The following is a 9,929-nucleotide window of genomic DNA, read 5'->3' as shown; positions in this document are numbered from 1 at the left end:
TTAACTTCAAAAAATTTTAACGTAAAAAAATAAATATTATGCATTCTCTAAAGCAATTAAATTTAACCATAATATTTTATTTTATTTATTTATTTTTGTTGAATTTTTTTAAGCACTGTAAGCATTTTCCTAAAAGCATACGGCCACACTGCTGCCACAACCACACTTACAACTACTTGCTGCCCTGCATATCCAATTCAAAAATCCCAATAAGATGAAGCTGACTCTCCTCCTAATCTTCGCCTTCGTGGCCACATCCTTGGCCGGCGAGCCCAAGCTCAAGATCGGGATCACCAAGCGCGTGGAGAACTGCAAGCGGCAGGCCAAAAACGGTGACCTGGTCCATGTCCACTACAAGGTAAGGCTGCTCGCTGATAACAGAGCCGAGCCTGGAAACCCTAACCTCGCATTTCGGGACACCTTTCTTCCAGGGCACTTTGGACGACGGCTCGGAATTCGACACCAGCTACAAGCGCGGCACACCCTTCTCCTTTACCCTGGGCGCCCGCCAGGTGATCAAGGGCTGGGACCAGGGTATCCTTGGCATGTGCGTGGGCGAACAGCGGAAGTTGACGGTTCCCTCAGAGCTGGGCTATGGAGCAAGTGGAGCGGGCGGTGGCCTGATTCCACCCAATGCAGTGCTGCATTTTGAAACGGAAATGATGAAAATCGAACCGAGCTCCGATGAGCTGTAGAATGATGGATATCTATAGTGTCAGTGCCATCAAGTGGAATGCTGTGTGCCTAAAGCCCAAAGTTTTTATATTAAGTTTTTAAATTGGAATTAAATTTGAGATTTCTCTTTTCTAACAACCGTTTTTGTATATTTTTTTCTTATTTTTAGCCCCTTATCGGTTTTATTGGAAGTATTGTTTGGGTTTCTTCAACCCCAGAGATCAAGTGTGTTTTGTTATCAGTCGGAGTTACACAAAATTAGTTCATTAAAATACTTTTCACTTCCGTTTGTAGTTTCTCAATCATGTGCCTTCTTTAGCTTGAACTCTAAACTATCATCATAAAAAACCATGTATTTTTTATGCTAGAACCTAAACTTTATTTAATTTCTCAAACACCTGTTCTATTTTTGACGCCTTAGCCAGGCTTCCACTTCGTCAAAGTGGCGTCGCATTAGACGATGCTTCTCCAGCGTGCTGCTCTGTATGAATCGCTCGCCGCAGGTGCCACACACAAACGGACACTCGCCCGTGTGCTGCTGGAGATGAAGCTTCAAATCCTTGGCCTGGCGGTAGCTCTTCTCGCAGTACGTACACTTGTGCGGCTTCAGACCGCTGTGGGTGAGCATATGACGCTTGAGCTTGTCGGAGCGCGCGAAATCCTTGCCACAGACTGTGCAGTGAAAGGGTTTCTCACCGGTGTGCATCCGTCGATGGGAGGCCAACTCCGAATGCCGGGGAAAGGCCATCTCACACTGATCGCATTTAAAAGGCTTCTCGCCGGTGTGACGCCGGGTATGGGTAACGAGAGCGGCCGCTGAACGGGTCTCCCTGCCGCACAGGGAGCACAAGAAACGCTTAACGGCCTCCTTGCGCTTCCGATCCCCGTTTACATGGACATCCCGGATGTGGTTGTTGAGGCGGGACTTCATCTGGTAAGTGCGATCGCAATGCGGACACTGCAATAGTGGAACACCATCTTCGCCGGCTTCCTTGACCAGGTCACCAGGTCCAGTCTGTGGCCTGCCCTCGCTGCTTGTGGGTTTGTTGGTAGAAGAAGTTTCGCTGTGCTGCAGTCGCATATGCTGCTCTAGGTTCTCGGGCCACATGAATTTGTAGGAGCACTTGCTGCAGGTATACATCTTGTCCTTGCTGCTGCATTGCCCCAGTCGGTGGTGATCCATTATGCTCTGGTTATAAAGATTAAAAGCTTATTTATTTGTACAATGTTTTATTCAACTACAAACCCACCTTGGACACACACTTGAAGATGCAATCATCGCATTCATGCGGCATTTTGTCGAAACGATGCATTGTCCTTTGATGCTGAATCATCTCGAATTTCCGCTTGCACTGAACGCTGCACAGCTCACAGATGTAAACATGACGACTACCACTGCTCGACTGCATTTCGTCCTCGGTCTCCGAATCCTCTAGCTGCAACTCAAAGCCAGACTCGTTTGTAATCGAATAATTGTGCGGCGAGTCGTAGCTTTGGTGTAGCGACAAGGAGAGCTTCAACTCCAGCTGGATGTGGGCCCGCAGATCCACAATCCGCTCAAAGTGTAGATTGCACATTCGGCAGGTGATTCTCTTGGTTCCATTGGGCCGCGATGTGGCCGCTATTAAGGTCTCGGCCAGTGGAATGTCCTGCTCCTTGAGCCCGTGACGCTTTAAATGCTTCACCAGGTAGTCATGACGATAGAACTTGCGACTACACCACTGGCAAGGTATAAGCTTGGATTCCTCGGCATGAACGCTAAGCAGGTGAACGGTGAGGGATTTCTTTTTGTCAAAAACCCGCTTGCACTCGGGACACTCGAAGGTTTGGTTCTGTGAGAAAGTATTCAAGAAGTTTAGCGTTTTTTTGGATAATATTTACAAAGATAACTTACGGTTATTCTATGCTCGCGGAAATGTGTCTTTAGATTGTGTTTCCACCGGAAGCGCAGGGGACATTTATGGCAAAGGAAGCGTTTTTGAGCATTTCGGCACTGCGACTCGTTGTGATGCCTCAGCAACTGTAGGCTGACAAAGCGTCCATCACACCGCCCGCAGACATGCGGAGCCTCGGACCAACTGTGGCTCTGCCGTTGGTGATCATAGAGCTGATATTTTCGCGGAAACTTTTGCTGGCACAATTCGCAGGTGTAGCGGTTCTTGCGCCGCCTCCTGTTCTGCTGATCCTCGGGCTCACCGTCCAACTCGCTGTCAGTCTCCGAGCTGTCTAGATCCATTTCATAGCCACTTTGATTGGTTATCGAGTAGAAACGCTGATAAATGCCCGAAGCCAAATCCTTGCGGATTAGTACAATCAACTGCTCCTCGTCCAGGTCCTTGGAGTCGGGATAAAACAGTTCCGCCAGCTCATTTGGCTCCACATTTGGACGTACTCCCAGGCTGACAATATCTGGATGCTCTTCCAAGTGCCTGCGAAGATCCGCAATCTTGTTGTACTGACTCTGGCAGATCATGCACTCGATGAGCTTGTAGCCATGCGGCTTGCACAGATTCAGATCCACCGCCTTGGCCTTCTTGTGCTCGCTGATGTTGGCCGAACGCTTGGAGTTTCTGTGGACCTTCAGGTGAGCCTCGAGGGCTTCGCTGCGGCTAAACTTACGCACGCAGAGGGAGCAGGCAAACCAGTGGGTCTCCGGCTGGTGGACACGGATTTCATGGCGCTTTAGGTACTCGTTTCTCTTGAAACTCCTGGGGCAATCGTGGCACTTGAAAACGGACAGACTTCTGGCCTTCCACTTTTGGATGCGTTTATTCAGGGGCAGGCTGTCCAGGGAGCTGCAAAGGTTAAGGTTATAAAGGATTTTCATTGAGTTTGTTTTTGGCAACCCACTCTTCATCCTCAAAGTCTGACGAGGACTCTTCTTCCGCCGGCCTTTCCACGCTTGGCGGTTCACCCTCCAGCTTCACCGTCTCAATCATGGTCAGCGGATCCACAGATTTCTTGCTCTCCACATCCTGTTCACCCGGGTCTGGCAGCTCAGAGCAGCTGATGCTAACATCCTTATCGCCGCCACACTCCTCGTCCTCCGTCTCCATCTTGACCTCCACATGCTGCTCGGCGCACAGCTCCATGGGCGCTTCCTGCAGACAGTCGTTGGCGGTTGGCGCAGAGCCGTTCTTCAAGTGCTTCATCAGCAGTTCGTTGGCGGCCAGCGCCTGCTTCACAAAGCAATAACTAGCCATAAGTTTCTTGGTGCAGCTGCTGCACAAGCATTGCGGCAGCTTCTGAGTGCCAATCCCGTCCACCTGAAAGTAATAACTCATTTTAAATTACGATTTCCAGTGCTTCATTAATTTTCAGTGCTTTGTTTACATGGATATCGGTAAGCTCCATCAAAATCTCCGATAGCAGCTTGTCCGGATACTTTTTCGAGGGCGTGGCCAGCTTGAGAAGATTGTCGGTGTCCGTGGAGTCGCAAGTGCGACACATAACCGGCAGCTTCATGGCAGAGGCGTTTAATTAACCCAGTAAAACCACTTTAAGTGTAGCTATTCCAAAGTCAACAATCAGAAAATCAACATTTTAAAAGGTATGACCTTGATCGGCGTGCAAATAAATACGGACTAGCTGAAAATACTGAAATATAATATCACTTTTTTCAGTATTCACAGTAACCAGTTAAAAATTGGGCGCGTTTAGCTGTAGTTTTTCTAAACCCCAATTGTTTTTTATATTACTTAATTAAATTAATAAAAAATAAGTTTTTGTTAATAGCACTTTTAAGGAAGTTTAAAATAAATTCTTACCAAGGTCAAATGTAAAATCAATGTGTACTTTATTCCTTTAATAACTACGCTAGAACGTGGGTAAATGTTTTCCTTATTCTACGTGGGAGCTTAAAATAGTTTGTGGCATGGCCCGAAATCCGGTTGAAGCCTCCGCCTAGTACTTTTTGATCGTTTTCCGGATCAGAGCCAGGCGCTGCTTGTGCGCCTCCGTGACGGCGGCGCGCTTGTAGGGACGAAGCTCGTCCGTTCCAAATCCTGGTATCCACATATTGTACTTGCGCTCAAAATGGAGCTGCACATCGCGCACCTCAATCTTGTTGGACTTTCGGTGCTTGGCAAACGCACTGGTGGACTTGACGGTGTCCTCGACAAAGTCATCAATGATCTGCAGCAGCAACTCCTCGACATCTTCGTCCAGCTGCGTGGTGGTGTCCACCTCGCGTACGAGCTCCGTGAGACGCGGCTTGGTGAGCATCTACAGGTGAAAGGGTAATATGGGATTAGGACATGGCATAACTAGGAATGAACAGCTTACGGGTGTGTTCTCGTTGCCGGTTGCGGCGTTTGAGTGATTAGATGACTTGCTACCACCACCGGATGCTGTGCCCAAACCAGAGACCGAACCCGCGGCCATCGGACCGCCGTTCTGCGAGGATGAGTTGCTGTTGTTGGTCATCGGACTGTGCTGGGAGGGCGAGGCCATGGCCGATGTGTACGTGTTGTGGTGCTATCGAAAGAGGTAAAGAGATCCGACATTGCTTAAGGATTTCTTTATAAACAAGGGGGGAGGGAGGACAGGTGGAGCCGAAAGTGGAAGGGGTGAAAGGGCGCAACGTAAAGTGGGGGGAAGGCAGGAAAAGTGCAAACTCAAAGCGTTCTTTTATGTTTGTGTTTGTTGTTGCTGTTTTTCTATCTACTGCAGTCGTTGTGTGTGTTTGTGTGTTTGTGATGAAAGTAAAAAAAAACAATTGTTAATTATGTACATGTGTGTTCATAGTGCTAGGAGTGTTTCGTGTTAAAATTAAAGTGCGCCCATATCCAGGTGAGTTTTCCAACGCTCCCACAGTTTGCCCTAACTCATAGTACACTTACACTGATAGCCGGCTTAAAACTTTTCTCTTACACTTATGTTTTACTTAAATTATAATACAAAATAAAAATAAGCAGCTGAAATTTCTGGCCCAACTCGAATAGTGTGACCGGGTTGTTTAAACAGTGAAATGCCAGCCTCCTCTTGGTCACTGTTTGTGGTATATTCAAATAAATACCAATAAATATTCAATATTTGTTGTTACTTGCAGGCATTGATGTTTTTATATATTTTTTAATATGAACATCTATAAAACACCATAATCCGGGTCGCTTTATCTTTCGTTTTTATTTTGAAAATAGTTTTTCATAATATCAGAGCAAGCTGGGCGAACGTGCTGAAAGTAAATTAGTTCGAAACTTCATTCGATTGAGTTTGAGTTTGAATAACAAGTAACAATTTTTCACAGTGATGTTTATTATTGAAAGTGTAAAACAGATTTAGTTTTGCGTAATTTGTTACAAATTTTTATATTCTGTGCTTTTCAAAATAGAATAAAGTGAATAAAAAACCGTTTATTCCGAAAACTGGCATCAACTCGTACCTGAATCGGTATTTCTACCTGCATTTCTGTCGGCATTTATAGTAAAAGTACAGCATTTCGAAAAGCAAAAGGATTAAAATCAGTCTTCTTAAAACCGTTAAAAATAAAATCAAAAATATATCGATTCTATAAAAAAGCCGTGATTATTTCATCGGCAGGCGGCCACACTGTACCGAACCAAAGCCGGCAAACGGGCATACTTTGCGCAAAAAACTGTACTGCGTGAGAAAAATAGCGCTCGTTTTATTTGTTAAAGAAAATTGACCAGGCAAGTTTTCGTTTTTCCCCCATAAAAAATTCTGCAAATTTTTCCCATATTTTTCTACACATTTTAACGCCTTTAACTTACCAACCGACATTGTTATTTCCTTGTATTTTCCAGTTCAATTTTCGGCAAGCACAAAAAAAGCAAGAGAAAAGCCGTTTGTCTCTGTACCTGCGTGTGTGTGTGTGTGCGCGCGAGTGAGAGCGACGGTGCGAGAGTTCGCGTTTGTGTTTGTGTGCTTTTATACGAAGGGACGCCGCTAAAAAGGCGCAGAAAGAACAAGGATTTTCCTTATTCGCTTGCTAATTAAATCTCGGCCAAAAGTCAGCTATGGAGGAAGTGGCAGTTAAGAAGCGCGGCCGGCCCCCAAAGGCAGGAGGCGGCGGCGGCGGCGCATCGACCCCGGCCGGTAGCGGCAAAAAACGCGGTCGTCCCGCAAAGAGCGCCAGCGGTGGCACTGGCCAGCGTGGTCGTCCACCCAAGGCGCCCAAGAGCCCCAAGAACTATGACGAGGACGCTCAGGGCAGCGAGAATGAGAATGATTCCGGCGAGGAGGTCGCCTCGCCAACGCCGGCAAAAGGCAGGGGCCGCCCTAGGAGCAGCGGAGCCGGAGCTTCTAGCAGTGATGGCAACAAGACGCCGTCCTCCGCCAAGAAGCGCAAGGCCGGGCGTCCCAAGAAGCATCAGCCCAGCGACAGTGAGGAAGGCAAGTTTCTAATATTAATCTTAAATAATGCAGCAATTAAGTAACCCCCCCCCCTGCGTCCCCCTACCGGTTACCTCTTGACTTGAACGAAAACTGTACGTAAAATGTGCAAAATCAAACATGTCTTCAGGGGTTTTGGTCTCTTTTTTTTTATTCTCTTTCTGACATTTCTTAAAAAAAAAAATGTATGCCAACTAGTAAAAATGGAGAGTAAACGCCATTTTTTTTATGCTTAAGTTGACCGATGCCCCCGGTGCAGTTAGAAAAATAAATATGATTTATTAGATTAGAAAATTTAAATTTTAATTAATTGAATTTTTGACTGTTCTAGGGTTACTCTCTAACATTATTTATAATTTTTTATTTTAATATATATATATATATTTTTTTAATAAAGACAATTAGCGGTACTTTTTTATAAGTGCAGTTTGTTAGGAATATTTATTACATATAATTTTTGCAGTTAGAAAAAATAATTAGGATTTTTATATTTAAACATAAAAAAAAATTAGATTTAATTTCTAACGAGGTAGTATTTTCTCCCCTCGAATATTTATTTATTTTTTTTTTTAATAATTTCTAATAAGCAGTAGTTTTCTATGTGTTTTTTGTAAGGATTTATTTATTACGTTTAATTATCATTAAGATATTTTGCCTCAGTGCAATTTTTTTGTAGTGTTGCTATTTCTAAGAGTTCAAATTTTGAATAATATATTTCCAGTGTTGCCCTATAATAATGGGATTTATTTTTTCGAGTTTCTCAAGTAAAGAAGGTATTTTCTAAATAATATAAAACATATGTACATATATGCAAAAACTGAAAAATGGGCTTTCTTTTTGGCCTTTTCCGTCTTTCTGTTTGTTTTTTACACCAATCTTAACCGCTACCTGGTTGAGATTTACTCGAATTCTTTTACTTGATGGTAGGTAAAAATCGAATTTCAAGGGTTTCCTTTTACAAAAGTGAATTAGGAATAATATAAATAAGATAGGTGGCATCGCCAGCAATGCAAACAGAATTATTAAAAAGAAATTATAGCTTTTTACAGATATCAAACATAAGATCATGCTAAATCTACACCTTCAAGTTAACCCTTCATCAACCCTTTATCTCTCTGCTTTCCTCACAGATGACAACGACGATGACGACGATGATGATGAAGATGCTCTGCCGGTAGGCCGCCCATCAACTGGAGCTGTTAACCTGAACATAGGGCGCACTGGTCGTGGTCAGGGCAGACCGAAGAAGCAAGCGGTTGCCGAATGGAACGGCGAAGGGGATCCGCCACCCAAGAAGCGTGGACGTCCATCAAGCAAAGGCGTCGCTGCCGCTCCCTATGTGCCCACTGGTCGTCCACGTGGCCGCCCGAAGGTCAATGCCAATTCTGATAAGGGCGAGGATAATGGCGAAGATGCCGATGATGACGATGGGTCGCAAGAAGAGCGGCACCATAGCTCGCCGGAGAAGACCGCAGTGACTCCGAAGAAGCGTGGACGTCCCTCACTAAATGCAAAATCCGGCAGCGACGGATCTGCCAAACGCGGTCGACCCGCTAAGGTGACGTCCAACGATGAGGATGAGGACTCCGCCGACCAAGCAGGGAGCAACAACAAGAAGGAGTCGCGCGGCGATAAGGAAGGATCCCCCAAAGCAGATGGCCTCAAATGGAATTCCTCCGAAGGCGATAACGATGCCAACGATTCCATCGAATATGTTTCGGACGTCTATCAGGATGGTGAATCGGGAGCCGCCTAAAAACTAATTACACATTTCCAAACAAAACTATACAAATCGAAAGAAGCGAAAGAAAAAAAAATTTAAAGAAAAGCTAAGAAAACATAAACCATTTTCTACAAATAAGAAGAACACACACCACACGAGAGACCACAAAAAAATATGAAAATACAGGACAGAACCGGCCCCCCGATTCCTGCGGACTCTGGTCTCCTTTCCCCCTTGCACTGAATCCCGAAAGGGATTCATTTGTAAGGGCTGCCAACCGTTTTCTTTAACTTATAATTTCAAATAAACTACACATATACATATATTAGTTTTTCGTTCGGGAAAGGAAACAAAAGAGAGATAATTATATATAATTTCCCCACATTTCCCAAGAAACCCGGAATTATAAATGTGTTTCATTGTAATAATGAATGTAATTTCATTTGATTGGAATATTTCTTCGATCCGCAGCAAATTTAAATAAACATTAGACTAAAATGTTGTGTTTAATTTGGAATTGTATTATGGTTGGGGGTTGGGATTTTCTCTATGATGTCAGATAAAATATTTTTGCATATATTCTTCATGGGAAGCCAAATTAATTTAAATTAGAACCAGAAATCGGATCATTGAATAGATTTCAAATAAAGCGCCAAGCCTCAAGTCGATTTTATTCGCACTCACGTGACAGCACTGGTCATGGCGCTAGGGATTTTCAGAAAAAGGAAGGTGATTTTTTGCTTAGCAAACTTTCCCACCAAATGATCTGGCAACTTCGACCAGCGTTGCCAGACTTCCCGTGAACCAGATCAAAATATATTCGATATTTTTGTTGGAAATTTATCGAAATCTCGTGACGATTTTTACGTCACGGAAAAAATATTCGATATTTGGGATTTTTTAGGGAGAGAGCCAAATTTTCATCTGGTCACACTGAAAACAAAGACAGCAAAGACAAAAGAACAAGCACAAGAACGGCGTGCTTGTAATAATGTAAATTTTCAAATAAGCTAAGGTTTGTGCGAAAAGCAACAAAGAAAGGGGCTGAAAAGAACGCGGGTACAAAGTTATACTGGCGAAGTGCTTTTCAATTTCCGCCTGCCGGAAAAGCGGAATGTTCTGCGGTTTGTGCGAAAAAGCAGTTGATAAAAAAAAGCCGCAAACAAAAACAAAACAA

General features: G+C 44.2%; 5 protein-coding genes across 6 annotated transcripts in view; 3 read left to right on the top strand and 2 right to left on the bottom strand.

Moving 5' to 3' along the window:
- The first annotated feature begins 141 nt into the window (after window positions 1-141).
- Window positions 142-813, top strand: LOC108072038 (peptidyl-prolyl cis-trans isomerase FKBP2). Its single transcript, XM_017163021.3, has 2 exons — window positions 142-358; window positions 432-813. The coding sequence occupies exons 1-2, from the start codon at window positions 215-217 to the stop codon at window positions 693-695; spliced, it is 408 nt and encodes a 135-aa protein (XP_017018510.1). The 5' UTR covers window positions 142-214; the 3' UTR covers window positions 696-813.
- Window positions 814-1,045: 232 nt separating this feature from the next.
- LOC108072032 (zinc finger protein 271) lies at window positions 1,046-4,237 on the bottom strand. Its single transcript, XM_017163015.3, has 5 exons — window positions 4,009-4,237; window positions 3,526-3,941; window positions 2,570-3,470; window positions 1,926-2,507; window positions 1,046-1,864 (listed from the first exon to the last, which is right to left on the bottom strand). Exons 1-5 carry the CDS (start codon window positions 4,138-4,140, stop codon window positions 1,079-1,081), a joined length of 2,817 nt encoding a protein of 938 aa, XP_017018504.1. The 5' UTR covers window positions 4,141-4,237; the 3' UTR covers window positions 1,046-1,078.
- Window positions 4,238-4,454: 217 nt separating this feature from the next.
- Taf12 (TATA-box binding protein associated factor 12) lies at window positions 4,455-5,631 on the bottom strand. 2 transcript variants are annotated; one of them, XM_017162991.3, is made up of 3 exons: window positions 5,517-5,631; window positions 4,960-5,151; window positions 4,455-4,899 (listed from the first exon to the last, which is right to left on the bottom strand). In XM_017162991.3, exons 2-3 carry the CDS (start codon window positions 5,125-5,127, stop codon window positions 4,579-4,581), a joined length of 489 nt encoding a protein of 162 aa, XP_017018480.1. In that variant the 5' UTR covers window positions 5,128-5,151; window positions 5,517-5,631; the 3' UTR covers window positions 4,455-4,578. The 2 variants fall into 2 exon arrangements, with proteins under 2 accessions (XP_017018480.1, XP_017018481.1); XM_017162992.3 differs by lacking the exon at window positions 4,960-5,151 and having other exon boundaries at window positions 5,517-5,625.
- Window positions 5,632-5,903: 272 nt separating this feature from the next.
- D1 (D1 chromosomal protein) lies at window positions 5,904-9,075 on the top strand. Its single transcript, XM_017163235.3, has 3 exons — window positions 5,904-6,326; window positions 6,441-7,029; window positions 8,160-9,075. Exons 2-3 carry the CDS (start codon window positions 6,654-6,656, stop codon window positions 8,783-8,785), a joined length of 1,002 nt encoding a protein of 333 aa, XP_017018724.1. The 5' UTR covers window positions 5,904-6,326; window positions 6,441-6,653; the 3' UTR covers window positions 8,786-9,075.
- Window positions 9,076-9,692: 617 nt separating this feature from the next.
- Window positions 9,693-9,929, top strand: part of pum (pumilio) — a 190,843-nt gene continuing 190,606 nt past the window's right edge. The window contains exon 1 of the mRNA XM_070287517.1: window positions 9,693-9,767. The gene's annotated coding sequence lies outside the window, so the exon portion shown is untranslated. The remainder of the gene's footprint in view (window positions 9,768-9,929) is intronic.

Source organism: Drosophila kikkawai, chromosome 3R (assembly GCF_030179895.1).
Source record: "Drosophila kikkawai strain 14028-0561.14 chromosome 3R, DkikHiC1v2, whole genome shotgun sequence".
In the NCBI taxonomy this organism is placed as follows: Eukaryota; Metazoa; Arthropoda; class Insecta; order Diptera; family Drosophilidae; genus Drosophila; species Drosophila kikkawai.
This window is presented reverse-complemented; position numbering and strand designations above follow the sequence as displayed.

Coding starts and splice junctions, on each gene's coding strand:
- Taf12 (XM_017162991.3), bottom strand. CDS start 5,127: ATGGCCTCGCCCTCCCAGCACAGTCCGATGACCAACAACAGCAACTCA. Junction 4,900..4,959: donor CCGGCAACGAGAACACACCC/GTAAGCTGTTCA, acceptor TTTCACCTGTAG/ATGCTCACCAAGCCGCGTCT.
- LOC108072038 (XM_017163021.3), top strand. CDS start 215: ATGAAGCTGACTCTCCTCCTAATCTTCGCCTTCGTGGCCACATCCTTG. Junction 359..431: donor TGGTCCATGTCCACTACAAG/GTAAGGCTGCTC, acceptor CCTTTCTTCCAG/GGCACTTTGGACGACGGCTC.
- LOC108072032 (XM_017163015.3), bottom strand. CDS start 4,140: ATGAAGCTGCCGGTTATGTGTCGCACTTGCGACTCCACGGACACCGAC. Junction 3,942..4,008: donor TGGAGCTTACCGATATCCAT/GTAAACAAAGCA, acceptor TATTACTTTCAG/GTGGACGGGATTGGCACTCA. Junction 1,865..1,925: donor TCTTCAAGTGTGTGTCCAAG/GTGGGTTTGTAG, acceptor CTTTATAACCAG/AGCATAATGGATCACCACCG.
- D1 (XM_017163235.3), top strand. CDS start 6,654: ATGGAGGAAGTGGCAGTTAAGAAGCGCGGCCGGCCCCCAAAGGCAGGA. Junction 7,030..8,159: donor GCCCAGCGACAGTGAGGAAG/GCAAGTTTCTAA, acceptor CTTTCCTCACAG/ATGACAACGACGATGACGAC.